Source organism: Acomys russatus, chromosome 6, assembly GCF_903995435.1.
Source record: "Acomys russatus chromosome 6, mAcoRus1.1, whole genome shotgun sequence".
Taxonomy (NCBI): domain Eukaryota; kingdom Metazoa; phylum Chordata; class Mammalia; order Rodentia; family Muridae; genus Acomys; species Acomys russatus.
The window spans coordinates 32,573,111-32,600,078 of NC_067142.1; the positions used below are offsets into that span (position 1 = coordinate 32,573,111).

Genomic DNA, 26,968 nt, shown 5'->3' on the forward strand with positions numbered 1-26,968 from the left:
AAAGAAGCCTAATTAATTATTGCTCCGCCCTGTCACCACCCCCCCCCACACCCCTCCCACACCCCTGGAATCCAGCTGAGTGTTGGCAGAAGGCACCCTGAAGGCCAAGGGAAAGAACAGGGAGACAGGAAAAGAGGGAAGGGAAGGGAAGGAAAGGGAATGGAAGGGAAGAGAGGAAGCTGGGGTCGGGAGTGAACCTGCCTCCCTCTGCCATCATCTGGCTTGGCTCCTCAGGAAGGCCAGAGGAAGGAAAGTGGGTTGTGGGTAGTTCTCTTTCCTCTCCATTTTTCTTCCTTGTCTCAACAAGAACCACAACACAGTGTAGGGAACATGGGAGCAGGCTCACCCTACTTCTCTAGCCTGGGCCTGGTTCAGGGGACATGCCCTATTCTGTGCACAGTAACTCCTGACTCCCAGGACTGACTGTAGTTCTCCCCAGCTTGACCAGCCATCAGTGTGTAAGCAGGCAGGCAGGCAGGCACCTCCACCCCTGGAGTAGTGCACCAGCCTGTGCAGGCGGAGAGGAGGCTGGCCTGGTGCTCTGGCAGGACCCGCAGCCAGGTTTAACCTCTTGGGCTCTGTTATGAAGAGGTAACCACCCATCCCCCCAAGAGCTGGCCAGAGAGACTAACTTGATCCAAGAGAGGTGTAGCAAACAGCTCTTCCTTCACCGGCTAACATGGAGGAATTACATTGGTCATCTGCTCAGAGTAAAAAACCTAGTTTAAAGTCAGGATAATTTGAGGTGTCTAGGGTAGGAGAGTTGCCTGTGTTTGCCTGTGTCATTTCTTTCCATTCTGAGGAGTACATTCTGTTTTGTACCCTGGGCTGCCCCCACCCCCACCCCCCGCATCTCCTACAGCAGGAATAAGCTGACCACACCATATGACAGGAAGGGAGCTGCATGGGATTGGAGGGACCACAACTAGGGCCCTGACTTGTGCTTACCCCACTTGGACCTCCCCGGTAACCGAGCCAACTCCATTTTCTATTGTACTTGCTGAGCTTGGTGAATTTCTCTGGCCACCACAGGTGGGGAAGGTGGCTCGGATCACTCAGGTTGGCGTGGAGTTGGAAGACCGGGCAGCCGTGGGTGGGAAGGGGTATCTGGGTCCTGTCTTCTGGACACTCAGCTCAGGGTCCTAGCATTGACTGGGAGGGAAATACTCTTCCTAGTATATTGGAAATACCAGGAGCAGCAAAAGCCAGAGGCGGAGCAAGGGCCTAGGAGCTCGATGGAAGGTGCTCCTAGCGCTTTGGAGCTAGTATTCTGCTCTGCAGGTGAAGAGGGGTCAGACAGTGTTGTGGAAAGGGGGCTCTTTTCATCTGACACCCCCCTCCCCCAGAGGTGCTGCCTGAGCCCTGATCCCACCCTTTGGATTCTTCTTGGCGCAGCAGCTGGTGGTAGAGCAGGGATTGCCTTGGGGAGTGGTTGGCCAAGAAAGTGTTTTCTCCCAGAACAGCCAGGGAGCTTCAGGAATCCAGCGGCAGCCTAGAGAGTTGGAAATGTAAACTGAGCTCGTTTTAATTGGGACAGAGTGCTGGGGCAGATAAGGCCCTTTGACAATAATGATGAGACCCACACAGCGAAGCAGGGCAAGAGCCCAGCTTCCCTTGTTAGCTGCAGAGCCCTTCCTGCCGTCAGGCCCCACTGGAATTTGTTGGCTGGGAGAAAGAAGGAATGGGGAGGGGAGGGCTAGTCCCCTGCCCCTCCCCAGCTCTCCTCACCACCTATGAGCTGGTGTTGGTGCTGGGCGTTCAGCGTGGGGAAGCATGGCCCAAGCCGATTCTGTCAGCAGATTCTCAGGGTCTATGGAAGTAAAGCTGCTTGGTACCGTGGGGTGGAAGGAGTGCAGTGTGTTCCTTTGGTCTGCAGTATTTATCACAGTGGGCACTCTGGACATATACCCTGGGGATGGTGTGTGTGAACACTTCTGTGCCTGCATGCTTGCTCAGGGCGATGGAGACTCGGGTTTTAACTGTGTGGTCCCAGGTACACACCACATAGAAGGTGAGGATGCTTTGAGCCACGGAAATACCCTCATGAGGTGGAGGGAATGTTTAGGTCTTGGTGCTTGGCCTACCGCACCAAGACCCACCAGCTGTTCTCTTGTCTGCCTTCGCTTTCCTCACTCTTGCACCCAGCGTGCTTCGTGATCATTTTCAAGCAGAATGCTTACAGCCATCCCGTGTTGTGCTTTGAAAGTTTGCAGGGATTAGTTCATATAGAGTCAGAAGAGGCCTTGTTTGCACATGAGCAATGTTAAGGGTCAACGGTGAGGCGATACTGCAGGCTCCAAGTGTCCCATAGTGAAGATGGACCTGCCCAGTTCCCTTTCCACTGATGGCACTCCCAGTCAGCTACCTCATGGGTCCAGTAGAGAAACGAGCACCTCCTGGACAATTCTGTAAATAAGGATGTTCTTTCTTTTGCTGCTGTCTTTACTTCCTGAGTGTCTCACTTCTGGGGGAGTGGACTTTGAAAGGTCCAAGGAGGATCTGCTCTTAGCCAACTGCCTTGAGAAAGGGAAGCCTCTGGCATCCCTAAAGAACGCAATGAGGAGGAAGGAAACGGCTTCCTGCTGTCTAACTTAACATGGAAATCTGTCACTGTGCAGGCCGTTGGTGAGGAGCACCAGTCAGGCCTTCTGTGTTCTGACTTAACCCTGAGGATTTGGGGGGCTCTTGGTGCACAGGAGTCTGTGCCGCTCATCCCCAACTCCTTGCTCTCTCTTCACGTAGCGCCAGAGAGGTAATTTAACTTGAGCAAAGGCTGTGGGAGGCCCCCCGAGCTCAGCTTGACAAGAAGGGGAATATTTTTACCTCCTAAAGGAAAAAAAAAAACCCTCATTTTCCCAATGCGCCCTACACCCCCCTCCCGATAGGATGAGCTTAATTTTCTTCTCCTTTTAATGAAGATGGGTGAAAGCCAAGCTGTATGTTCAGGGGGAGCCAGTCAGGGAAGCTGAGTGAGGGGGCGGAGGGACAGAAACAGCGCTTCCCTCCTGGAGAGGAAGTAATTAATTGTAAGAGAGAGCTAAGGTAGGGAAGCCCTTGGAAATAGAATATCAGCCTTCAAATGCGGACACCCGAGCATGGAGAGTCTCTCTCTTTTTTATCTGTTCATTTGTGCATTCAACAAAACTTTATTGAGTACCAATATAGGTAGACAGGGAACTCAAGAAGGCATCTGGAGAGGGGTCTGGCTCAAGTAACTGGAGACAGGTTCAAGCCCAAACCTGAGGCCTCCTGCCTCGAAGATAAATCATTTACCGAAGTCCCACGAAATGGCTGAATATATTGGATTTAGGATTAGCTGTTTAAATATCAGCAGCTGTGACCCCGCCCCCCCCCCCAGTCACACCTAGGCAGCTCGCCTCTTGATAATAATGTTGTCCATTTGTTTTTCTGTTTACCAATCCCATTGTTCATCCGACCCTTTTGAGTGTCTAGTGCGGTGTCACAGAGTTGCCTGAACAACAGACTGTGATGTCAACAGAATGCTCGGTGCTGCAGAAAGAAGCATCTTGCTTGCTTAGAAAGGAACCTGTCAAGTGACAGGAAGCATACAGAAGGCAGGGGAGCTGAAACTTGTCATCACAGTATCTTGGCTGTGTAAGATGACATCGAGCCCCCGTCCTTCTTTGCTGGAATCCTTTATAAACCTCCCAAAGCACTTACAAGCACCGATAAGAGAATAAGCTGGTCTGGAGGCAGGGGGATAAAGAGGTGACCTTCAGAAGGTCTTACAGACCAAGAATCCTAAAGCACAGGGGACAGTCAGAAAGAGATTTGACTAGCCTCGACCTGTGGAAAATTCAGGGGGGAGTTAGCATCCATATGCAAACCTCCTAGCAGGGCCCGAGCAGATCTGACAGTTTCCAGCTGGAATTTGTCATCTTGCATCTGGGAGATTTGCAGCAATAGATACACAATGACCCCGCCCCCACCTCCCGCCCCCCCAGCCCCATTCCCTACCCTCTTCCTCACCAGCCTTGGGAGGAAGGCTAGCTGATCTTTGCCAGCAGCCGGGGCTCCACAAACATCCCGCCCTTCCCACTTGGGCTGCATGTGTCCACTTTCTTACCAGCTGGCCGGCAGGCACACACAGAGGGCAAGCGAGCAGTGCTGCTGGAGAGGGGAGTGGGTCAGGCTGATTGCAGAGCTGGGCAGGGTGAGAGAGGAGGGACGGAGACTTCTTTCAATCCTCTTTTCGGCTTCTCAGCAACAGTAACAGCCAATGAACCTGAAGCTTCCTTTAACCCTCAGAAGGGCTTGGAAGGTCTCTGAGTAGCAAGTTGGTTTGCAGCCCCAGAGCCTGTGCCTGGGCTGGGAAGCGGAGAGGCCAGAGCACCACCGGTCTCGCTGCAGGTCTGGCTGGCATGAGTTTCCGTGCAGATGGGAATGCAGCCCGCGCTCCTCCGCCCGCCCAGCTGCTCAGTGTCCTTAGCTCAGTGAGGTCGGACTACCTGGATGCTGTACACCTGCTCCGTGCATGTCTCCATTTCTGTATTTCCTTCTTGGGCACCTGAACTGGGAGGAAGTGCTCTCTTCTTCATTTATTCTGCCTCCAGCCCTTTAACTGTAGCATTGCTTAAAGCCACAGCCCCCCCCCCCAGGGCACCTGGGCTACCCCCTCCCATTGTCCAGAGGGAGTTCTGTCCCTGTTCTCCAGTGCCAGAGCCAGGAAGAAAGGGCAGCCCATGGAGTCAGCCCCAGCTCACCCTGCGTCTCTGCCACAGCAGTAAGAGTTGGATCCAAGGACTTACTGCTCAGAGGGATGGTAGCAGCAGGGTGGCTGGTGGCTCCTCTGAGGCTGCCGAACAGGGGACCAAGCTTCCAAAAAGATGTTGAAGTTTCGGGCTGATCGACGACGGGTCAGGTAGGGATTTCCTCTCTGGACCACTGAGCCTTGTGAAATCAGAGCAGGCCGAGTTGGTTGCTCGCCCTGTTTGAATTTAGGGCTGGGCGTAAGGGAAGGGGTCTGCTGGAGATGACCATGACCTGAGAGGAGAGGAGTTAGGTCGGTGGCCACTGCATTGCAGTGCTCGTGAAGGGAAAGCTATTTTGAAATTGTTAGCAGCAGGAGGAAAGATCACATTGTTTGTGGGGTTGCTGGGTCGGAGGCTCGGGGAGAGGTGTGCCATGCCCTGGAAAACTGAGCTGGGCAACAGAGGACTGCTTCTGTGTGTGTGTGTGTGTGTGTGTGTGTGTGTGTGTGTATCTGAACGACTGCCTGCAGGGTGCTCCCAGGGACACAGAATGAAGGGGCCTGGAGGGGTGGGGTAGGGAAGGAGGAGGTAGGCATTCTACACATTGGGCAAAACAGAGAATTTAGCGTTTTAAGGACCTTTGTGATCTCAGATTGTTGCCCTCAGCCCTGTAGGGAGCCAAAGCCAGAGGCAGGGTAAGGAGGCAGGTCCTCTTCCTTGTAAAGATCCCCTGTGATCAAATTGAGGGAGTGTCCTTATAAGATTCAGGAAGGAGGAGGGACTATAATTTTGGAACGAGAGGGTGGATCACCAAGGTACCGAGTTTAAACCAGGCCTGGTGGATGCTGGTCAAGTTTTGGTCCAGCTTAAGCTACAAACTGCAGGTTTCCAAAGAGGCTGAAGCCATTTGCCTGCTGTACCTCTTTCTCCTACATACCTGTGGTTTTGATCTGAACAGCGGAGCGGGGTGAGGTGGGGGGGGGGGGTTTAAAGCACCCTTTGATGTTATCTTTAGCTTCAGCTGGTATCCTGAGGGCTGGGGTGTGTCCTGAAGAACTGGGAGAGTGAGGAAGGGACCAGGCAAAGCATATTCTGCTCAGGCTCTGGCTGGCCTGAGGATGGTAGAGCAGAGTGCCCCCGCCTCTACCCCCCCCCCCCCGCTGTAGATGTGCCTAAGTGGTCCTGCCTTAGCAGCCTCTGTCCCCATGACTGCTCTTACGGTCAAATGGAGCCTGTGCCAGGCTCTTCAAGTACATCTGAAAGAGGTATCTGGGAGGAGCAACTCACCTAGCCCCTGTGGGCTAGACACTACTACATTCTTGCCAAGTGGTCCCCCATTTACCAAAGTCATTGCTCCCCTGGAAGGTCTCTCTGCTGATTTCCTTCTCTGTGTCCCTAGAGAGCCCACCCAGAAGCTGCCTTGACATCTGGAGGCCATCTCCCGATGCTCTCACCTGCCCTAGCCCCAGTCTCCGGGGTCTTGTTCCCCCCAGCTTCCTGGCAGGCTCTCTGTACAACCCCCAACCCCACTCTTGGGCATAGCTACCCTTTATTAGCTCCAACTGTTAGGCCCCCCACTGACCTTTGATGTTTGGCAGACCCTGAGGGCTCTGTAATGTCCAGCAGCCTCTCAAACGGGAGACTGTGGTCTTGGAGTGTGGCTGAATCCCAGCCCAAGCTCAGCCGTGGAGCTTCTGACTGTCCTGATACACTTAAAGAAATAGATGAAGCACGGAGCAGGCGAGGTCTTTCAGCAAGGTCACAAGAGAGTTCCTTCAGCAAATTATGAGCAAGCATTTTCTCTGTGGTGCACTGGCAGGCTCTGTCCCTGAGAGGGACTCTGATGCATGAGATCTCGACTGTGTTAAACTCATGGGGTTGGAAAGCCCCATGTCACCCTCCCTGCCACCCCCAAGGTGGCCACTGAATGCATTGAGCTTAGCTTGCTGACAGCCTGGGACCTCTAGCAGGTGGTTAGCAGGGATTCAGGGAAAGGTTGCTAGGTTTTATATCCACCCCCTCCAGCCCCACCCACCTGCGTCTTCCTGTACCGTAGCCCTGCCGTTTCCCTGCCCCTAATGGTGCTGCTGGTGGAACAGAGCCACAGCTCCTTCCATGGCCTACCATCCTTTGGCTTGTGACTCTGTCCTTCACAGCTGATGGCAGCTCTCTCTCCTCTTTTTCCTCTACAGCCACAATGAACGACGCAACACATTTCGACACCCAGTGACTGGCCAGATCCCAGAAGAGAACAAAAAGTTTGACTTGAAACCGTAAGCTCCCCTCTGCTTGCTTTCCGTCCTTTGCCACTACTCTCCTGTTGCTACTGTGTGTAGGTGGGTCCAGGGAGGACGGAGGAGGTATTTGGGGTCCTCAGGATCTCTGGCCACATCTCTTGACTCCTCACCCACTGTTCCCGGGTTCTGGCAGAGAGCAGGTTGCTGTCCCCCATAGGTTGAGCTGAAGGAATAAAAGTCTGCTCTCAGGTTGGGATAGCACCTGGGGGCCCCTGAAGGTAGCCCAGGGGGATGGGATGTAATCCAGAGATCTGAATGCTCTCATGTACCCCTGCCTCTCTGAAAATGGGGAAAGGTAACTCATGGGCCACTGAGCTATTGTGCCTTCGATCAGTGATCTCCACCCCCCTCCACCCCCCACCCCACACACCCAGGATCAAATACATAGCTTTAAGTATGCCATTGAGCCTTTAACCTAAAAGGCCAGAGGCCTGGTGGTACATGGCTGTCATCTCAGCTTCTTGGGAGCCTGAGGCTTGAGGCTCTTGATTTCAAGGCCAGCCTAGGCTGTATAGGGAGACCCTATCTCAGAATAAGATAAGATAAAGACTAACAGGTAGTCTATTATCTGAGTTTAGATTTTTTGTTTGTTTGTTTTTTCAAGACAGAGTCTCTCTGTGTAGCCTTGGCTGTCCTGGACTCACTTTGTAGACCAGGCTGGCCTCGAACTCACAGCAATCCATCTGCCTCTGCCTCCCAAGTGCTGGGATTAAAGGCGTGCACCACCACACCCGGCTTGAGTCTAGATTTTTAAACATACACAAACAGGAGAAAGCTACGTGAAGTGCCACACGCTTATGATCCCAGAATTTGACAAGCAGAGGCAGGAAGATCAGGGGTTAAAGAGCATCCTTCGCTACATAGTGAATTTGAGGCCAGTCTGGGCTATGTGAGACCCCCTCCCCCTGTCTTTAAACAAACAAACAAAATAAAAACAAAATAAGCCAAAGCCATAAATGATCAGAGAAGAAAAGGGAAAATATGCCAGAGGAAGCAAAAGAGCCCCTGAGATGCCTTCTGAACTGCACCCCAGGCTGGGACTTTGTGCTAGTGCTGGGACCATGGGGACAGGGCAGGGGCAGGGCTGGGGATGGTACTTTTTGTTGCTTCTTTGCTCTGACTAGCTCCCTTCTTTTGCTGATCTGCATTCAGATCGACCTTGGACATGTCCAACAAATCAGGTGGGAAACGGTCTGCTACCATCAACAGCGACATAGCCAACCACAACATGGTGTCAGAGGTCCCTCCCGAGCGGCCCAACATCCGGGTAAGTCCAGCCCTTGCGGTAAGCTGTTAAGCAGGAGATGTTTTCAGTTAAGGGGATCTCAAGAACTTTAGGAACATCCTTGCAGGTCAGAGCACAGCAACAGACTCCAGTGAGCAGGCAAGGTGGTCCAGGAACCCAGTGCTGAGTGGAGGGGAAGAAAGCTCAGGCAAGCACCTTACTTACAGAGGATGAGGCGTCACACAGGGGGTTCCTTACCTCAGCCTTATTAGTGTTTGAGACTGAATAACACTTTGTGAGTGGGGGATTCCAGCATTGTAGGCTGTAGCATCCTGACCTCTGCCTGACAGAGGCCAATAGGACCTCCTCTCCTGTTGTCAGGGTCAAAAATGTCTGCAGATGTTGTCAGTGTCCTCTGGGGACAAAAGTCCCCCACTGTCCTAAGAGGACAGCAAAAGACTCTCCCATGAAAGCTGAAGTGATGGGGGAAGTCAACACAGGAGGAGGAGGAAAGGAAGCTCTGAGAGGGAGAAGTCATCGGAGAGAAGGGAGCGGAATGTGTCCCTGGGGCTCAGTGACAGTGGGGAACTTAGAGGCTTTGACAAGCAGTTTGAGACCGATTGATGAGCACAGAAGAGTGAGAAGGGGCGGGAGAGATTGTAGCAACAGCATACAGGCAAAACAGGCGAAACTGCTGAGAGAGAAGCCACAAACCGCAGTGTGTTCTGGCAGGCGGGCGCCCTCCAAACACCAGCGCATGTTTCTGTATGTATACTAACAACCCTACATTGCAAACACAGTTGTGCAAGCTGCAGAACCTGAAAAATATATGACTTATGTAAAGCATACAAAGTGAGGCGCAGGGCCGTGTATTTATAGACATATCCGCAGCACAAGTGTCTAACCACGGACAGGAGACCGATTTTTGGGTCAGTGGCTGCCTTTAGGGAAGAGAAAGGTAACAAGACAGAGAGAGTCTCAAAGGGGGGCTTGACCCCGCTTGCCTTTTCTTATTAGGGTAAAAAACAACAGAAAGGAATCACTGGCATGGCAGTCTCTGCTTTTCTGAAATGCTTGAAATAGTTCAGAAAGGTGTTTTGTGTGTGAGAGAGAATTGTGTATGGGGGTACATACAAACAGTGGGAGGATGCATGTGTCTGTGGGCCCTAGAGGTGTCCAGTGTCGGCTTCATATGCTTTTTCAAACCTTATTTTTATTTATCTATCATCTATTTTTGGTTTTTCTGAGACAAGGTTTCTCTGTGTAGCCCTGGCTGTCCTGAAACTTGCTCTGTAGACCAGGCTGGCCTCGAACTCAGATAGATCCACTTTCCTCTGCCTCCCGAGTGGTGGGATTAAAGATGTGCGGCACCACACCTGGCTCACACTTTAATTTTTTTTTTCTAGACAGGCTTTTTTTGCATAGCCCCGGTTGTCTTGGACTCATTTTGTAAACCAGACTGGCCTCAAACTCACAGAGATCTGCCTGTCTCTGTCTCCCAAATTCTAGGATTAAAGGCCTGTGCTACCTACCATGCCTGGCTCAATTTTACTTTTACTTTTACTTTTTTTATTTATTGGTTTTTTTGAGACAGGGTTTCTCTGTGTAGCCTTGACTGTCCTGAACTTGCTTTGTAGACCTGGCTGGCCTTGAACTCAAAGCGATCCTCCTGCCTCTGCCTCCCAAATGCTGGGATTAAAGGTATGCACCACCACCGCCCAGCTCAAACCTTAATTTTTAAGACAGGGTCTCTCACTGAAATTGGAATTCACTGAAGCCCCAGGGGCTTTCCTGTTCCTTCCTCTCTAGTGCTGAGATTACATGCTCACCCTGCAGCACCCATAATGCACACACACACACACACACACACACATTGTTAACCGTATGCCCATGTCTGTGTGGACACACGCGCACACACACCCACACCCACACACACACACATGCATGTGCACGTGCAAGGAGGGTACCCAGGAAGGTTTTGTAGTGTAGCGGAAGGCTGTGCTAGACTTCAAAGGATAAGTCTGGAGCTGGTGGAAAAGAGAGAATGTGTTCACCCATGAGGGAGTGAGGCTCAGGAAGATGGGGATGAGGCAGAGACAGGGCTTGTGTGCTAACGCAGCAGGAAGCAGGTCATAGGCCCAGCCAGATACTGCAGACCTGCTGCTCTTCTGTGCCATGCGGAGAAATTTCAGTTCTCCTCCGTGATGAACACTGCTGAGAAAATCAAATGGTTTTTTTTTTTTTTAAAACAAGGTTCGAATGTACATGCATTTGGACATGTGCATGTGTGTGTGCATGTATGCATGCGTGCATGTGTGTGATGTGGCAAGACCAAAAGAAGGACCTCAGGATGGATGCTGGTATTACCCAATGTGTTAGAATGGCCAAGGCCTGAATAGCCTCAATTAAGTTAATGGCACTGAAGGGACCAGCCCAGAAAGAAGAGCATGTACAGAAGATTTCCTAGTTACATTTTCATTGTGTGATAATACCCGATAGAAACAATGTAAGGAAGGAAAGGTTTTGGCTCACAGTTTCAGAGCGTCTCAGTCAGTCATGCTGGGGAAGGCATGTCAGAGTGACAGGAATGCATGGCAGAGGCTGGTCATATCATACAGTCCAAGAAGCAGGGAGAAGGGCAAGAGCTGAGGCCAAGCAGACCCTTCAAAGCCCACTTTGTACACGTGACCTACCCCCACTAGCTAGACCCCACCTCATCAGGGCTCCACAGCCTTCCAGAAGAGTACGGCCAACTGGGGACCAAGAGTTCAGAATATGAGCCTATAGGGGATATTTCACATCCAAACCATTAACAGGGAGGTTTTGGAATCTGCTGAGGGGGAAAAAAAGGATGAGGCTCTTCCCCATAGCTTAATCCATAAGAGAAAATGGGTCTTACAGTGGAGAGGCAACAAGAGCTGCAGGAAGGTTTAAGGTGTGTGGGAGTTTAAGAGAGATGCTTTCAGATGGAGCACCCGGGCTGAGGAGAAGCAGCCAAGGAGGGTATCTTGAAGGTAGATGGTGTGTGCGCGCGCGCGCGCGCGTGTGTGTGTATGTGCACATGTGCGCGCGTGCGTGCATGCACACATGTGTTGCTAGGGATGGAAATCAGGTGCTTCTGTATACCTGGTTGAGAGCAAGTGCTTTACTACTGAGCCGCACCCCTGCCTCCTAAAGGAAGGTTTACGAGGAGATAGTCACGGGGCAGCGCCTGAGGAGACTGCAGATCAGAAGCATGTTCCTTGGTAAGGAGAGTGATGCTTCTTTCAAAGGCAAAGGTGACAGTAAGGCAGCCATTTTCTAGGTGAAAGGGTATGACACTGAGAAAGCACATGCCCCGATAGCTACAGGGGAGGAAAGGACTGGAGGGTGGAAGGAGTTGGGAAGATGGTGTGAAGAGCCAGTGGGAGTTGCTGTTCCGCATTGGGAACTGGACGTGTGCGTATGCGCCCCACCCACCCCCTTCAGCAGCACTGTAGTGCCTGGAAAGACATGAGTGATCTGATTAATTTGGAATATTGGCCTTCCGAAAACATGAAGTGGAAAGCCAGTCTGTATGGGTTTTTTTTTTTTTTTTTAGTTTATCTTGAAAGGAAAATAAACTAGGAAGCAGTGTGGGTCGAGCAAAGAGGGAAGGATTGAGGAGCCGAGGCCCTGACTGAATGGAAAGGCAGGTAGAGTTGAGGAGTTGGGGAAAAGTCCTCAGGTGGTAGGAGGCAGGAGGCAGAGGCAGGCGGATCTCCGTGAGTTCGAGGCCAGCCTGGTCTATAAAGTGAGTTCCAGGACAGCCAAGGCTACATGGAGAAAAACCCTGTCTCACAAAACCAAAAAGGATATTGACTAGACCATCCTCTAAGTAGTGAGATTTCCCATGGTGACTGCAAGTCTCCTGGTGAAGAGGATGACTAACACCAAAATCCTTGGACAAAGCAAAACAGCAAACAAACAAAACCCAAACCAGTCTGCTGATGGCGACAGCTGACAGCGAGGAGGAGGGTTAGGGGAAGGGTCAGCAGTGGTCTCATGGAAGACAGACTGTTGTGAGTGAGGAGCCGGGGCTGCTGTCTACCCTCCCTGCTCTGTGGAGTCTCTGGTGTGAGTCAGGAACAGGACACAGGGAGTATGATGGAGGGAGGCAGTGCGGGGAGCAGCAGTCACACGCATGCCAGAAGCCCTAAGGCAGTAGTGGTGGGTGGGTGGGGGGGGGGGGGGGGGGGGAGAGAAAGAAAAGAGCAAACGGGGGCCTGGTGGGTGCTCAGAGTGGGGGAGGCAATTTTACTGCCAAGCTCGATGACCACGTGTTGGAAGGAGAGGACACGCTGCAGATAATTTTCTAATTTCTTGTTTTTGTTTTTGTTTTTTTCTGGTTTTTCGAGACAGGGTTTCTCTGTGTAGCCTTGGCCATCCTGGACTCACTTTGTAGACCAGGCTGGCCTCGAACTCACAGCGATCCGCCTGCCTCTGCCTCCCGAGTGCTGGGATCAAAGGCGTGCGCCACCACGCCCGGCTCATTTTCTAATTTCTACACCCTCCCTGTGACATGCACGTGTCCCCACCCCCAAGTAAATAAATACAAAAAAGAAATCGGAAGAAGAAAGTCTCAGATCTCCTTTAATATATCCTCCCAAAAGAAAAGAAAAGGAAGAAGCCATGCCACAACTAGTACATTGAGACCCATGTTTGAGATCAGAAGAGTCAAAGAATTAAAAGGCCACGCCTTTGAGTTAGTAGAGAATCAAAGCTTTGCAGCCAGGCCTCTTCATAGGAGGGCACGCGGGCCCCGCCCACTGGAGAGCCCAGCTGGGGCAGCTCCATGGCTGGCAGAGCTGTGCGTTGAGGAGGAGAGTTCTGGCTAAGTGCTGTCTTTGCCTCCCCAGGCAACCCGAACTTCCCGAAAAGCCATTGCCTTCGGTAAACGCTCACACTCCATGAAGCGGAACCCCAGTGCACCTGTCACCAAGGCAGGCTGGCTCTTCAAACAGGTGAGGCTACCCTGCCATGTTGCCTGCTGTAACCACTCCTTCCTCCATAGCACTGTGACTCTTCTGTACTCATGGCAGCCCATGCACTCTTTGGTGTATTTTCCTCCTGTCTTGGAATGCCTCCCAATGGTGTAAATGTTCAGAGAAACTGAACAACAGCCTTGCAGTTTTGGCGCACGCCTTTAACCCCGGCACTGGGGAGACAGAGGCAGGGAGATCTCTGTGAATTCAAGGGGAGCCTGGTCTACAGATGAGTCCAGGACAGCCAGGGCCACACAGAGGAACCCTGTCTCAAGAAAAAAGAAAGAAAGAAATAGAAAGAAAGAAAGAGCCAAGCGTGGTGGCGCATGCCTTTAATCCCAGCACTTGGGAGGCAGAGGCAGGCGGATCTCCAGCCTGGTCTACAAAGTTAGTCCAGGATAGCCAAGGCTACACAGAGAAACTCTGCCTCGAAAAACAAAAAAAACAAAACAAAACAAAACAAAAAGCAAGCAAGAAAGAAAAAGGGATGGAAGGAGGGAGGGAGGGAAGGAAGGAAGGAAAGAAAGAAGAAAACCTCCCCACAGTTAACTAGTGTCAAGTTTGGGGATCTAAGATGAGATTCCTGATAGGCAGATGGAATGACTCTGAAATATGCCAGGTCACTAATCCCACCACAGTGACTCTCTGCACATCCTCTTGCTGTGTGGTGGTGGGGTGGCTTCAAGTCCTGGATTTAGCAATTTTCTCTGGATGAACACTGCTGTGTGTTCTTGCCTGCTCTTCTACGCACTCACTCTGGGGGGTACCTCTTGCCCTCTTTACCTTCCTCAGGGGAAGCGCAGAGAGTCCGAATGACAGAACTGGAAAGGCACAGGCAGTCTCAAGGGAGCTGCTGCCACGTGCTAGTGGTGGTGCTGCAGCTCGCGCCAGGATGTCCTTGTATCTAGCGCAGCGCTCTCTGACTGCATATGCCTCCCGCTTCCACACCCGCCTCATGGCCCTCCCTGCTGTCTCTCTGTGTGTCCTGCAGGCCAGCTCCGGGGTAAAGCAGTGGAACAAACGCTGGTTTGTCCTGGTGGACCGCTGCCTCTTTTACTACAAAGGTGAGTTTACCGCAGTGCTGCCAGGGTAGAGGAAACCAGGGACCAGTCTGTCTCATCCTGTTTTGTGGTTGGGCTCTGCAGGTAGGTCTCTGCAGGCAGGCTCCCTTCGGCAGTAGGGTGTGGTAATGGGGGCAGGGGCGGGGCATCACAGCCCAGTCTCAGATTCCTTCATTTGGTTCCAGTCATCAACGCTTATCTGGGAGGCAACAGCTCTGGTCCCCAAGTGATGGTACATCAGTGAACAGGGCAGACATTTGCATGGTGAGGTTCCTGGGTAAGGGAAGGTAAGGACGAGGAGGAGGAAGAAGAAGAGGAGGAGAAGGAAGAGGAAGAAGAGGAGGAGGAGGCCACTAGTTACTGCTTAGAAGTCACCTCCTAGTGGAGGCTGGTGTTGATTTTCCTCCTGGCCCAGCAGAATATGCAAGCTGATCTGGAATATATGATTTTCTTTTTTTTTTAAACCATTTTGTTTACTGTCAAGTCCACAGCACTAAAAGCAGAGCAGATGTTCAGGCAATGCTGGATAAACAGATAGCCCTGACCTCTCCCCTTCCTGTCACCCCCACATTCACGTGTCCCAACGTAAGAGGGCAAAGATCTGATGAACACTGTTGTAGCCTCCTCCGCTAAGAGGTTAATTTTTGTTTGTTGGTTTTTTTTGTTTTTTTGTTTTTTGTTTTTTTTAAGACTGTTTCTCTGTGTGTATCCTTGGATGTCCTAGACTCACTTTGTAGATCAGGCTAGCCTCCAACTCACAGAGACCTGCCTCTGCCTCCCTGGGTGCTGGGATTACAGCTCTGTGCCACCATGCCCAGCTCAGGGGGTTATTCTAAAACGTACACAGCAACACATGTCATCGGGAGCACAGAGGACCCAAGCAAAAACTGATGACAGTAATGGTGACGTCATAGCAGGCTGCTGCAGTGGGGATGGGGGGTGGGCAGGAGGGATGAGGAGAGAATGGTTGAGATGCTATCCAAGCAAGAAAGCCTATGTGCTTCACTTATCCTCAGTGATGAAGCCCTAGTTTCCTCCAGCCTCCTGGGAGCAGTGTGGTGAATCATTAACTTTGACGAACACAGGTCGTACGGGCTCACCCCTCTGCCCTGGAACTGATCTTCCTGAGTTATAGCAAAACAGAGGCTATGGAGACGGGGACAGGGGCAGAGGAAAGTCCGGAACTAAGGAACAAGACAGGTCTCTGCCCTAGAAGCAGCGTCGGAAAGGACTGAGGGAGGACCCAGGGTCCCTGCAGAGAAGAGCAAGGCATAAGGAAGGATGCTTAAGAGCCACAGAGGGGTGGCCTCAGCATGCCCTGTGCTAATCTGTATTCTGTGACTGAGTAATTGATAAATAAAAGAGGTTTAGCTGGGCGTGGTGGCAGCACTAGGGAGGCAGAGGCAGGCGATTGCTGTGAGTTCGAGGCCAGCCTGGTCTACAGAGTGAGTCCAGGACAGCCAAGGCTACACAGAGAAACCATGTCTTGAAAAACAAAAACAAACAAACACAAAACAGAAAGGAAGGAAGGAAGGAAGGTAAGAAAGAAAGAAAAAGAAAAGAGGTTTATTTCAGCCTTCCCATCTGGAGGCTAAGCGGTCTGGCAGCCTGGTACCAGCATCTGTTTTGCTGGGGGCATTTGCGCTGCTTTTGCTTGGGTCAGAAGTAGAAGGGCAAGTTGGGATATGTGGGAAAACACAAAGCAGCTTCACTTTGCAGCACCCTGCTCTGGAGGAGGAGCCCAGGCCACAGTGGGCATGTCATCTGGGCACACCTTTAATCCCAGCAGTTGGGAAGCAGAGGCTGGTGCATCTCTGTGAGTTCAAGGCCAGCCCAGTCCCTGGGACAGCTAGGGATACATAGTGAGACCTTGGTTCAAAACAAAACAAGAAAGATGGGCATACCTTCTTTATGCCCATAACGATCTCAGAATGGTTATGTGGGAGTCAGATTTCCACATGACAGAGGGCTGGGACCAAATGGCTATACCCAAACTGCAGCAGTGTCTGAACCAATACTCAGCCATTTGAATGAAGACGGCTTCCGTTTCCCCCAGAGACAGCCCTGGGGTTTAATCCAAGGTCCTTTTCTCTGGCTTTCCTGTTTCCCATGGTACTATGAAAAGGACTGGGCAGAGAAACAAACAAACAAACAAAAAACCAGACTATCTGATGAGTGTGACCAGATAAGTGTATATTAGGGAGACAATGACCTTCTATATGGAAAACACCTGGGTGGTTTTCAGAGGTTACTACCCAGGAAACTAGCAGAAATACTGGGGAAGATAGGAAAGGCTTGTCATGCACTCATAGATGTCCCATACCTGTCCCAAGAAATAGCACCACCTGCCCTGGTCCCCTGTTAACAGCTGGGACCCTGGCTAGGCAATCCTTCATGATCCAAGATGAATCGTGTGGTAGCCTGATCTTGGGATGTCCAGCACCACGCATCCTTGGGGGACAACAGGGGACCCTGAATGGTCAAGCAAAGTGCGATGGCTCACAGCTGCAGTGCCGTCACTGGGGATTCTGAGGCAGGGGAGTCATTAGCCACAAGGCCAGTCCGGGCAACACAGTAAATTCCAGGCCATACAGGGCCCCATCTCAGAATAAACATACCCAAAGCATTGCCCAAAGGAGCCAGTGTCTGCACCCGGCCCCACCTTCTCTTTGTGTCGCTATTGAGACTGTCCTGCTTATCAACACAGGACAGACAGGATATGGGTAAAGCATGCTGGGGTTGGAGTTAGGCTTCCTGCATTTAAGACTGACTGGGCTTTTTATGGCAAAGGAACCCTGGCAAATCAGTTAATCTCTCAGTTGACAATGGGGGAATAGTACAGCCTCTTCATGGGGTGTTTAGGAGTGTGGAATCTAGTAAGGTATTGAACAGGCCTGACACAAAGTGAACACTTGTCTGAAAAGTCATAGGGAATAGTTATTGATATATTTTTTTAAAAGATTTATTTACTTATTATGTAGACGATGTTGTGTTCGCATGTAAACCAGAAGAGGGCACCAGATCTCATTATAGATGTGGTGGCTCGGTATTGAACTCAGGACCTTGGGAAGAGCAACCAGTCCTCTCAGCCTCTGAGCCACCTCTCCAGCCCCCTAGTCATTGATATTTATTCTCGTATAAGGTTGAAGAGATCCTTGCCCTTCTTTCTGTGTCAGCACCATTTGAATACTAGCTCACATGTATGGGCATGTGCAAGCACACACACATATACATGTGGAAATGCACATGTACACATACACAGAGGAATGCATATGCACACACACACATAGGGATTGCACGTGCACACATTCACACGCTTGTGCGCACACACACCTTTGCACCTCTGTTTCCCTGACAGATGAGAAGGAGGAGAGCATCCTGGGCAGCATCCCCCTGTTGAGCTTCCGGGTGGCAGCTGTGCAGCCTTCAGACAACATCAGCCGGAAGCACACATTTAAGGTCAGCTGGGCTTCCTCTTCCAGGTGGGAGAAAGACTTGGGGCTGGAGCAGGGCAAAGAGCATGGCCCTCAGGAAGCCCCGTGTGGTGGCAGAGCAGGGAGCAGGTGGTGGCCCCCAGACTTACCTGGGTGGATGGGAGGCAAAACAAGGCTGTGCTGGGGCTCACTCTTCCCCTCTCGGGCGCCCGGTAGGTGAATGGCACAGGCAGGCCAATGGAGCTGTGTCTCTCCAATGCTACATTTTCCCCCAGAAAAGAAAACTGTGTCCTGAGCCTTTTGGACCTTTTGCCTAAGAGCCTGCCCCTGCCCTCTACAGAGCAGAGCTGCCGTGGGTGGGGTTCTGAGATGTTTTCTGAATAGGGTTTCTTTCTACTCTGAGCCCAGGGATATGGAGGCACATCTCCAGGCCAAACTTACCCAAATTTTAGTCTTTAGAGAATACCAGGACTTGGATTTTGCTTTAATCTTGAGTTCCAAACCTTACAGAGCCAGTATTACCCCTGACCCTGCTGTGTTGGGGCATGGGACCCAGGGCCTTATGGATGCTAAGGCAAATGTCCTGCCAGGGGCTACACCGCTGGCCATGTAGACAACCATCCGAGAGAACACATGCGCTGGAAAGTGGGACTCATCTCCTGTTCAGTGTCACTGCCTCAGAACCCCTGGGGAACCTACTCAGCAAAGCCATGCCTGCAGCTGGCTCTTCCTAGGCCAGTATTTTTCCACATTTAAAAATTCATGACCCATTCAAAAACTATAAAAAAATCCCATGCCCTTTGTGTTTTGTGATGCAAAGTACTGTAGGCTCCTTCTCAAAATATGAAATAATAATATAGACTCTGCTTGTCTTAGTAATAGCTCCATTCTCCCTCCAGTTGAGAACTGCTGTCTAATATCCTTAAGACCCAACCACTGTGGCATTAAAAAAATGTGACAGAAACTACAGGTCGCACCAGGTTGGTGACTGAGCTTCCAAGGTTCTTTCTGCCCTGCAGATTCTGGTTAAAAGGTAGACAGCGCACGCAGGGCCTGCCAGGGCACAAGGAGGGACATATTTGGCGCATAATTAGTTTCCATCCTCCCTGGGTCTCATGTGCCAGAGGTGTGAATAGAATGAACAAATAATACAATTCTGGCTCCAGGGAGCTGGGTTCTAGCTGGGGAAATGGGAACAGGCTGTTTACCCAACAAACAGTCCTCGCCGCACAGACACAGTCGCACCCACACACTACCCACAGCCTGTCTCGCCCTTTATACCAAACCTTTCAGAGCCACACACTCCAAACTGGAGCTGCGCCAGCTGCAGCATCAGATAAATGGCCTAGTGTGGCCGATGAACACCCTGCCGAGGAGCCTAGAGATCCCCCTGTGCCTACCAGCCCCTCACTCGCTCTCTCCTCTCTCCCCTAAGTCGCGCACTGCCTCTTTCCAGGCCCCACGTGATGGCAACGCTCAGTGGCCTACAAAGGGTTCTGACTGGTGCTATTCAGTGTCCCATCCCCAGGGAAGGGAGGGGAGCCGAGACAGACACACACCAGGATTGTCCTGTCGTGGCCACCAAGCACACGTCTTGGATGGCAAATAATGAGGAGCCAGGAGCTGTCCCTGCCTGGCTACAGCTGAATGCCCTAGCCTCTTCTACCCTTCCCTCATGTCTCCACCTCCTTTCCTATCAGAAGCTGGTGCCCCTCCCCGGCACCCCATCAATAGTCCTGTCTTTTCCCAGGCCCTCTGCCTTCTCCTGTCACAAGCACTTGGTCCTGGATCTGTTTGCTCCTTGTTCTTTGTGGCATGTTTTGTCCCCAGTGTGACTAAGCTCAAGTGTAATTTCTATCTTCCTTGTGACTGGTGCCCCCAGACAGCAAGTGGCGCACACATGGTGCTTGCAGAATGAACAGACTCATTTGCCGATTCCCGCCTGCCCCACAACACACCACCAGCCCTGCCTGGGGCTCCCACAGCCACTATAGTAACCCTGTGTTCTTGTCCCAGAGGGCTTGCCTGGGCCCTGGGCCCTGCTTTTCAGTTACAAGTCCCAGAAGCCTCCTTGCCCTCTTTACAGCTCCCTTGCTGTCCAACAGCACCGCCCCTGCCCATCCCCCCCACCCGCCCCACAGCTCTGCCTCCTGCTGGGTCCAACCCAAGGGAAGAAGCCTGGGATCCCAGGCTGAGGAAAAGTGAAGGTGGAGACAGAAGTGGGGCACTGTGAAGGGATTCTCCTGGAGGTTGGGCCAAGAAACACTGGAAGGGTGTAGGCATGATTTGGCTATGGAGAGCTCTAAATTTAGCCAGAGGGGCCTGTCCTTTCTCCTTCAACTCCCATCAACCTATGGGTTAGCACCCAAGGGGGCCGAGGCTGAAATGAGACTTCTAGTCACATCTGGAGCCCCCTGTTAGGTGATGTAATCTTTAACTACCTTTTTTTTTTTTTTAAACAGTTGAGGGTGTCACCAGGGGAGTATGCTAAGGTCCTAGAAGCTAATCCTGTGGCTCCCCTTTTCCCCCTTGAGTTCTATCAAGCAGATCCCCTCTCCCCCTGCCACCCTTCAGTGGATGTATTGTTTAAGCTGGAACAAAGTAGTTTGCTAGGGGAAGAGCTGGGAATAATGCTGGGGCTCCCTGACACCCTGTCCACCACAGCCCAGATTCCCATAGCTCATGCCTTCTGTGCCCCCCAATCCCCCCCCCCCCCCCCCCCCCGTCCCTAGTCAGGCTGAGTGCTGTCCTTCTGGGTGGTGACACTGACTAGAATGAAACAAGCCACACTGCCCCCCTCGTGCTCCTCACTGTCTGGTCTGTCTCTTCCTCTGGTGTCGGTTGACTTGTCTCTGCCTCTCCTTCTGGCTGCGTGAGGACCCCCCTCCTCTGGACAGGAGCTCTCTTCTGGGTTCCAGCCCGCTGTGCCTGCTCACAGCCGTCAACTAGGTAGTGTTTCGTCTGCTTGCTAGTGTGTGCCCTGCATGCCATAGATAGGGGCTCAGGCGGTTCCACTTGAGGAAGGGATAGGGCTGGCTTCTCAGTAGTGAGGCTGGGTTTGCTGTGGGCCTGCTTAGGGGACCTCCTCCAGCTCTGGTGTAATTTTCTTGTCACTAAGGTGGAAATGAGGGGGAGAGAGGGTGTGGTAATTGTCCCTCCTGCTTACAATCATTTCAGGCTGGGGAGATAGGCTTACTCTCCTGGTTACTGGGCTTTTAGGTAACCTTCAGAGACCTAGACCAGTGGCAGGCCACCCTCCTTCCTAGCTTGTTAGCTCCTCTGGGGGAGAAGCCTAGGGCTGTCAACAGCCAGACTGACTGCCCCTCCTGTGGGTGTGTTGGTGTCCTTTCCCTCCAGGTGACTGTTTACTGGGTAGATGAGGCCTTGGCCAGTTCCACGCACTGCCTCTCCCCACAGGCCGAGCACGCTGGAGTCCGTACCTACTTCTTTAGTGCCGAGAGCCCTGATGAACAGGAGGCCTGGATCCAGGCCATGGGCGAGGCTGCTCGGGTACAGATCCCTCCAGCCCAGAAGTCGGTTCCTCAGCCTGTGCGGCACGGGTGAGTACCAGTGTACCTGGCACGGAAGTGAGAAAAGGAAAGAAAAGGGCACTCTAAAGTGCTCAGCTTTGGGCCATTGCTGGGCCCACTGTGGACATGAACCTCTGGAAGGAGTGAGGACCACTTCCCTCACCTAGGCAGGAGGTCTGGCCAGCAGGTTGCAGAGCCTAAATTTGACCTCCTCTGACCAGTTCCTCCTCCTCTTTCTGAGCTGGGGAAGTCTGCAGAGACTCCATTGATGCTTGGCCGGGAGGCAAAAGTGAGGAGCACTGACTCACTGTTCCAGGCTGTTTGCGTTAAGCACTTCGGAGGGAAATTGAGTCAGGTTTGATTCACAGGTTAGCCTCTTGGCCACAGTGTGACCTCGGGGTGAGTGACAGCAGCAGGGGGCGAGCGGGGGGGGGGGTGTCTGTCCTGAGTGAGGCCTGCAGATTGTGCATGAACATTTGGCGCACTGGGCTTAGTGCCCATTGCTGCTCCTTTCCCTGTGGGGAGGCTTGAGAGAGGCGAATGGGGATCCGGAAGAAAGGGCCTGACTGTGTGGACCCGGGTTCTGGTTGCCTGTTAATGTCTTAGAAACATTTACCTCTCGCTGTTTCATCAGGAAGCTCCAGGGAGGAGTTGTCTCAGGGGCCCCATCTCTGTGTGTTGCCAGACCTCCCCACTCATCCGTTTCACAGATTTGCTAGGAAGAAAACAGACTGCCCTGGTCGGCGTTTCTGCTGCTGTGATAAGCACTGACCAGAAACAACTTGAGAAGGAAAGGGTTTGTTTCCTGTAGTTTGTAGTCTGTCATCCAGGGGAGCCAAGGCAGGAACCTGGAGGCAGAGGCCGGGAGGCAGGAACTGAAGCACAGGCCACGGAGGGAGCACTATTTACTGTCTTGATCCCCATGGCTTGCTCAGCCTGACTTCCTAGACCATCCAGGACCAGCAGACTAGGCATGGCACTGCCCATGGTGGGCTGGGCCCCGCCATATCAGTCATCAATCAGGAAAACGCCAAGCTGACTTGCCCACAGACCAGTGGGATGGAGAAATATTCTTAGTCTAGATTCCCAAATACCTGTAGCTTGTGTCAAATTGACATATAATAAACAAAGAAGCAAACAAAAAAAAATAATAAGGGGAACATAGATCCTGTATACCAGGTCCTGGGAGCACAAGGCAGGAGAACCTGCCATGTTCCTGCTCTTATGGAGCCCATAGTCTAATGAAGAGCTGTGCTTTGGAGCGAAGAATTTTGGTTTACCTGCTTGGAGACAGCGGCCCTGCTGCCCAGCATGCTGTATCTTGTAGTAGCCGCCCCCCGCCCCCCCGAAGGGCAGGTGGTTTTCTGTCCATTCTGTCAGTGAGGGAGTCCCCAAGATGCAGGGTGTAGCGCTCTGTGGCTAAGTACAGCTACTGCTGTGAAACTGGGGTACAGCGCCAGCTGCGTCTGGAGGGCTGGGTTGGAGACAGGTAACAGAAGACTGAAACAGGGGGAGGTGAGCTGTGGCCACAGCCAAGGGCTGGCCTCTGCAGCAGTCATGGAAGGGAGAGTGGCTTGGGTAATGCCTGGAGGGCAGAGCGAGTGTAGAGTTCACGGGTGTTATTTGACTTTATCTAATCATTGCCCAGAAATAAAGTAAAACCTGGGATCCAGGAAGCAGAATTAGGAGTTCACCTGCCCTAGTTGCATCACCACCCCTCTGCCTCCTCTTCTCCACTCCTTCTAACCTTCCCACCTCTGCCCTACCCAACACTGCCGGGGCAGTGCCGCTGACAGCCTCTCCCTTGGCATCCTGCAGCCTCGAGAAGCCAGACTCAGAGAACATCCCACCCAGCAAACACCATCAGCAGCCGCTTCACAACAATCTCACCAAGCCAGAGCCAGAGGCCAAGACTCGAGGGGAGGGCGACGGCAGAGGCTGTGAGAAGGCAGAGCGAAGGCCCGAGAGGCCCGACGTCAAGAAAGAGCCTTTAGTGAAAGCCAATGGCCTCCCTTCTGGACCTGAAACAGCCTCTTCCGAGCCAGGGAGCCCTTACCCTGATGGTCCAAGGGTCCCAGGAGGCGGGGAGCTGCCCACCCAGCCCAATGGCTGGCAGTATAGCTCGCCGAGCCGACCAGGGAGCACCGCTTTCCCACCTCATGATGGTGACACTGGGGGACACCGGCGGAGCTTTCCGCCACCGCGCACCGACCCTGACAAAATTGCCCAGCGCAAAAGCTCTATGAACCAGCTTCAGCAGTGGGTGAACCTGCGCCGAGGGGCACCCCCACCTGAAGACCTTCGGAGGTGAGGCAGCCCGGGGGCGGGGTATTACAGCTAGGGTGTAGGAAGGGGGAATGACCTATGAGACATCGCTTTATTGGGATCCTTCTGGAAGCTGCCTTTGCTGAGAGGCCAACACAGTTCCTGATTCTCAGCTAGTCCAAATCCTTGCCTCTGATTGTTTCCCTGTCTGCCACCTTCAAAAGAAAGGGCGTGGTGGCACGTTCCTTTACTCTCAGCACTTAGGAGGCAGAGGTGAGAAGATCAAAAGTTCTGAGGTTACCCTCTGCTATATAGCAAGTTGGAGGGTAGCCTAGGCTACATGAGATTCTGTCTGGGGCAGGGGTGGGGGAGGGGGAGGGAGGGAGGAGAGAGTGAGATGGGTGTTTAGTAGGCAAGAGTCAGGCAGCTGTAGGAGCAGCCCTTGAAGCTGCTCTGGTTAAATACCCATCCATGCTGCAGATCCTATGACAGCCGAATGAATCAGTGTTTCTATTCACCAGCAGCCAAACAACTTATGCCATTTTAAGGAAACAAGACACCTCACTTGTCCTGTTGTTGTCCCTTAATGGCCAGTGTGCTCTGTGGATCAACGCATGGATTTATCTGATGACAGGCTTTCAAATATTTGGCAGTATTTACTAGGCTGGTAATGTTTGTCAGGGAGAATTGACCCTGGGATGTAGGGAGGTCCAGAGATTGTGGGTACAGCCTCAGGAGGGATCCTGGGGCATGGGGGAGTCCACCTATCTTGACAGTTTATGCCTCACTGTTGGCGATAGGCCCTTCAGACATTTATAAGTCCCAGAAGCTTACTGGCTCTGCTATCATATGGCTAGAAAGCCACATTGTCACCCTCCCTGTGTATGGTAGGCCTGAGTACTCTCTTCTGCCACTTGCCTTAGAAAGGACCTGGTAAATCGGTCCACACTCAACTGGAGATGGCAGATAAGGCCTAGAGCTGTCTCCCAAGGCATTTCATTTTAACAGACACAGATTGAACTCTGAATGGTTGCAGTCTTCAAGGATGGGGCTTGTTCTTACCTCTGCAATAAGCCTAGAGCCTGCTTGGGCAGTGGCCTCCCCTGTGTGCTTGTTCGATGCCCTAGGGCTCCAGCCACCTTGATAAGCACCTACTCTGAGCTGGTGCACTGGGGTGCACAGGCAGGCAGAGATAAGTCCGTGTTGTCTACCTATCTTATAATGGCTCCTCTCTCTCTCTCTCTCTCTTTCTCTCTCTCAGCCCTTCAAGGTTCTACCCTGTGTCCCGCAGGGTCCCCGAGTATTACAGCCCTTACTCCTCCCAGTACCCTGACGATTACCAGTACTACCCGCCCGGGGTGCGGCCAGACAGCATCTGCTCCATGCCAGCCTACGATAGGATTAGTCCGCCCTGGGCCCTGGAGGACAAGCGGCACTCCTTCCGTAATGGGGGTGGGCCCGCTTACCAGCTCCAGGAATGGAAGGAGCCCACCGGCTACGGGCGGCAGGATGGCACTGTCTGGATCCCTAGCCCCTCCCGACAGCCAGTCTATTACGATGAGCTGGACGCTGCCTCTGGCTCCCTGCGCCGCCTGTCCTTGCAGCCCCGTTCCCACTCTGTGCCCCGCTCACCCAGCCAGGGCTCCTACAGTCGTGCCCGTATCTACTCCCCTGTGCGCTCGCCTAGTGCCCGCTTTGACCGGCTGCCACCTCGCAGTGAGGACATCTATGCAGACCCTGCTGCCTATGTGATGAGGCGATCCATCAGTTCCCCAAAGGTGAGCCACTGTTCCGCCCCTCCCTTCTGAGGCAGGCCCTGAGTCTTTCTGCTGAGAAGAGCTGGAAATGCTGGGACATCCAGGACCTGGCCTGCCAGGTCAGGAATTTGCCCAGATGAGCCTGGCCTGTGGTACCATCCCTAAGAGAGCTGCCTTGGGGGTTCTTCTACCTCTTAATAGGAACCATGCTCTCTGTGCCCACTCCCAGGATGTGCTAAAAATTGTGCCGCGTCTAAGAGGACAGAGAAGGCCTGTCTTGCAATCTTGAGGACTCAAATAGGTTGTTGTGAATGGGATTGCTGTGCATTTTAGTCTGAACTCTACTCTGGGACAGAATACAGACATCCTTAACCTTCAGCTTTACTTGGTGGGGGAGTCCATGTCCCAGCCAAATCCTCTCACCTCTGCAATCCCCTTTCTCTTCCAGTATGATTACCTGGGAGACAGGCGGCCAGTCCCCGCAGGACTGTTCCCCTACAACTACCCACCATCCCCCACGGTCCACGATAAGATGGTACGTCCTCTCCTCCCTTCCACTCCACCTCAGGACCTCCCCTCCTGCATCCACCTGAGGTGGAGCTGAACTGGGGCAGATACCAGGGATGCTCTGGGGCCCAGTACCAGGCCCATGTATGTTTTAGAACTCCCTGGATACCTCCTCCTCTCCCGCCAGGCCTCAAGCCCCTACGACAGGCTTTGGGGCCAGTTGCCCCTTCCCCTCTGTGGCACAGAGCAGAATGCTTGGCTCTGGCTCTCCTGCCCCTCTGCCACTTAGCCCAGCTCTTCTCACCAGCACGCAAGAGGAGGGGCCAGGGCTAGCTAGGGGCATGAGATGAATGAAGAATCAGGCTAAGACTCACAGGCTAGAGCATGTGGAAGCCGGCCATTGTTTGGCGTGCCACCCGTGTTCAAAGTGTGTACCCTATTGTGTTTCAACCCTTCCGCTGGCTCTACTTCTGGAACGTGTTTCCCTTGAGAAGTAGATTGAGGACTTAAGAACCTCTGTCCCCTACCTGGCAAGGAAGACCAGGATGGAGGACACTGGCCGGATGTGAGGGTAGCCACTCAACCCGTCAGACCCCCTAGCCTTGGTCCACAGCAAATGTACCTTTCTAGAAATAGCTCATTTTCCCCAGACAATTTGGAAACACGTCTCATTAGATTTGCAGGGTGGAACAGAGGTAACAGAGCGGGGAGAGAATGTGTCCCTCGTCCCTCCTCCACCTTCCTGTGGTTTTGTCCCCTTCTCCCCTAGAACTACTTAAAGGACAAGACAGAGACTTTTCCCTGTTCACGCCTAGCTAACTCTTAACTACTCTGCCTCTTTTTTTTTTTTTTTTTTCTATCGTTTTTCTTTTGTGTGTTCCTGTTTGTTTGTGTTGCTGGTTGGCCCTTTGGCCTCGGGCTCCGGGTAGGATGAACTTTTAGATCTTCAGTTGCAAAGAAACCTAGAGTATTTGGATCAGCAGGTAGGCAGAGCTGGTGCCCCCCCCCTTCACCATCCCATGCCCTCCTGTCCTATCTCCCTCCTCCCGCTCCCTAACACCCTCCAGCCATTTGGCAACCTTTGTTGGTGTCAACCAGGACCCAACAAAGTGGCTCGTGTTCTGCTTTGCTTCCTCATCCCCTTTCCCCCTGAACCCCTCATGGGCCTCTAGGGTTC

The 26,968-nt window shown here is 52.5% G+C and overlaps 1 protein-coding gene across 1 annotated transcript in view; it reads left to right on the top strand.

The window, feature by feature from the left end:
- The window catches only part of Plekha6 (pleckstrin homology domain containing A6), a 141,827-nt gene that overhangs the window by 90,054 nt on the left and 24,805 nt on the right, over positions 1-26,968 (top strand). Inside the window, 10 exon segments of the mRNA XM_051147407.1 lie at positions 6,905-6,985; positions 8,162-8,276; positions 13,112-13,216; positions 14,229-14,301; positions 17,657-17,757; positions 21,150-21,292; positions 23,081-23,569; positions 24,789-25,305; positions 25,733-25,819; positions 26,721-26,774. Of these exon segments, the coding sequence (XP_051003364.1) occupies positions 6,905-6,985; positions 8,162-8,276; positions 13,112-13,216; positions 14,229-14,301; positions 17,657-17,757; positions 21,150-21,292; positions 23,081-23,569; positions 24,789-25,305; positions 25,733-25,819; positions 26,721-26,774 (1,765 nt within the window).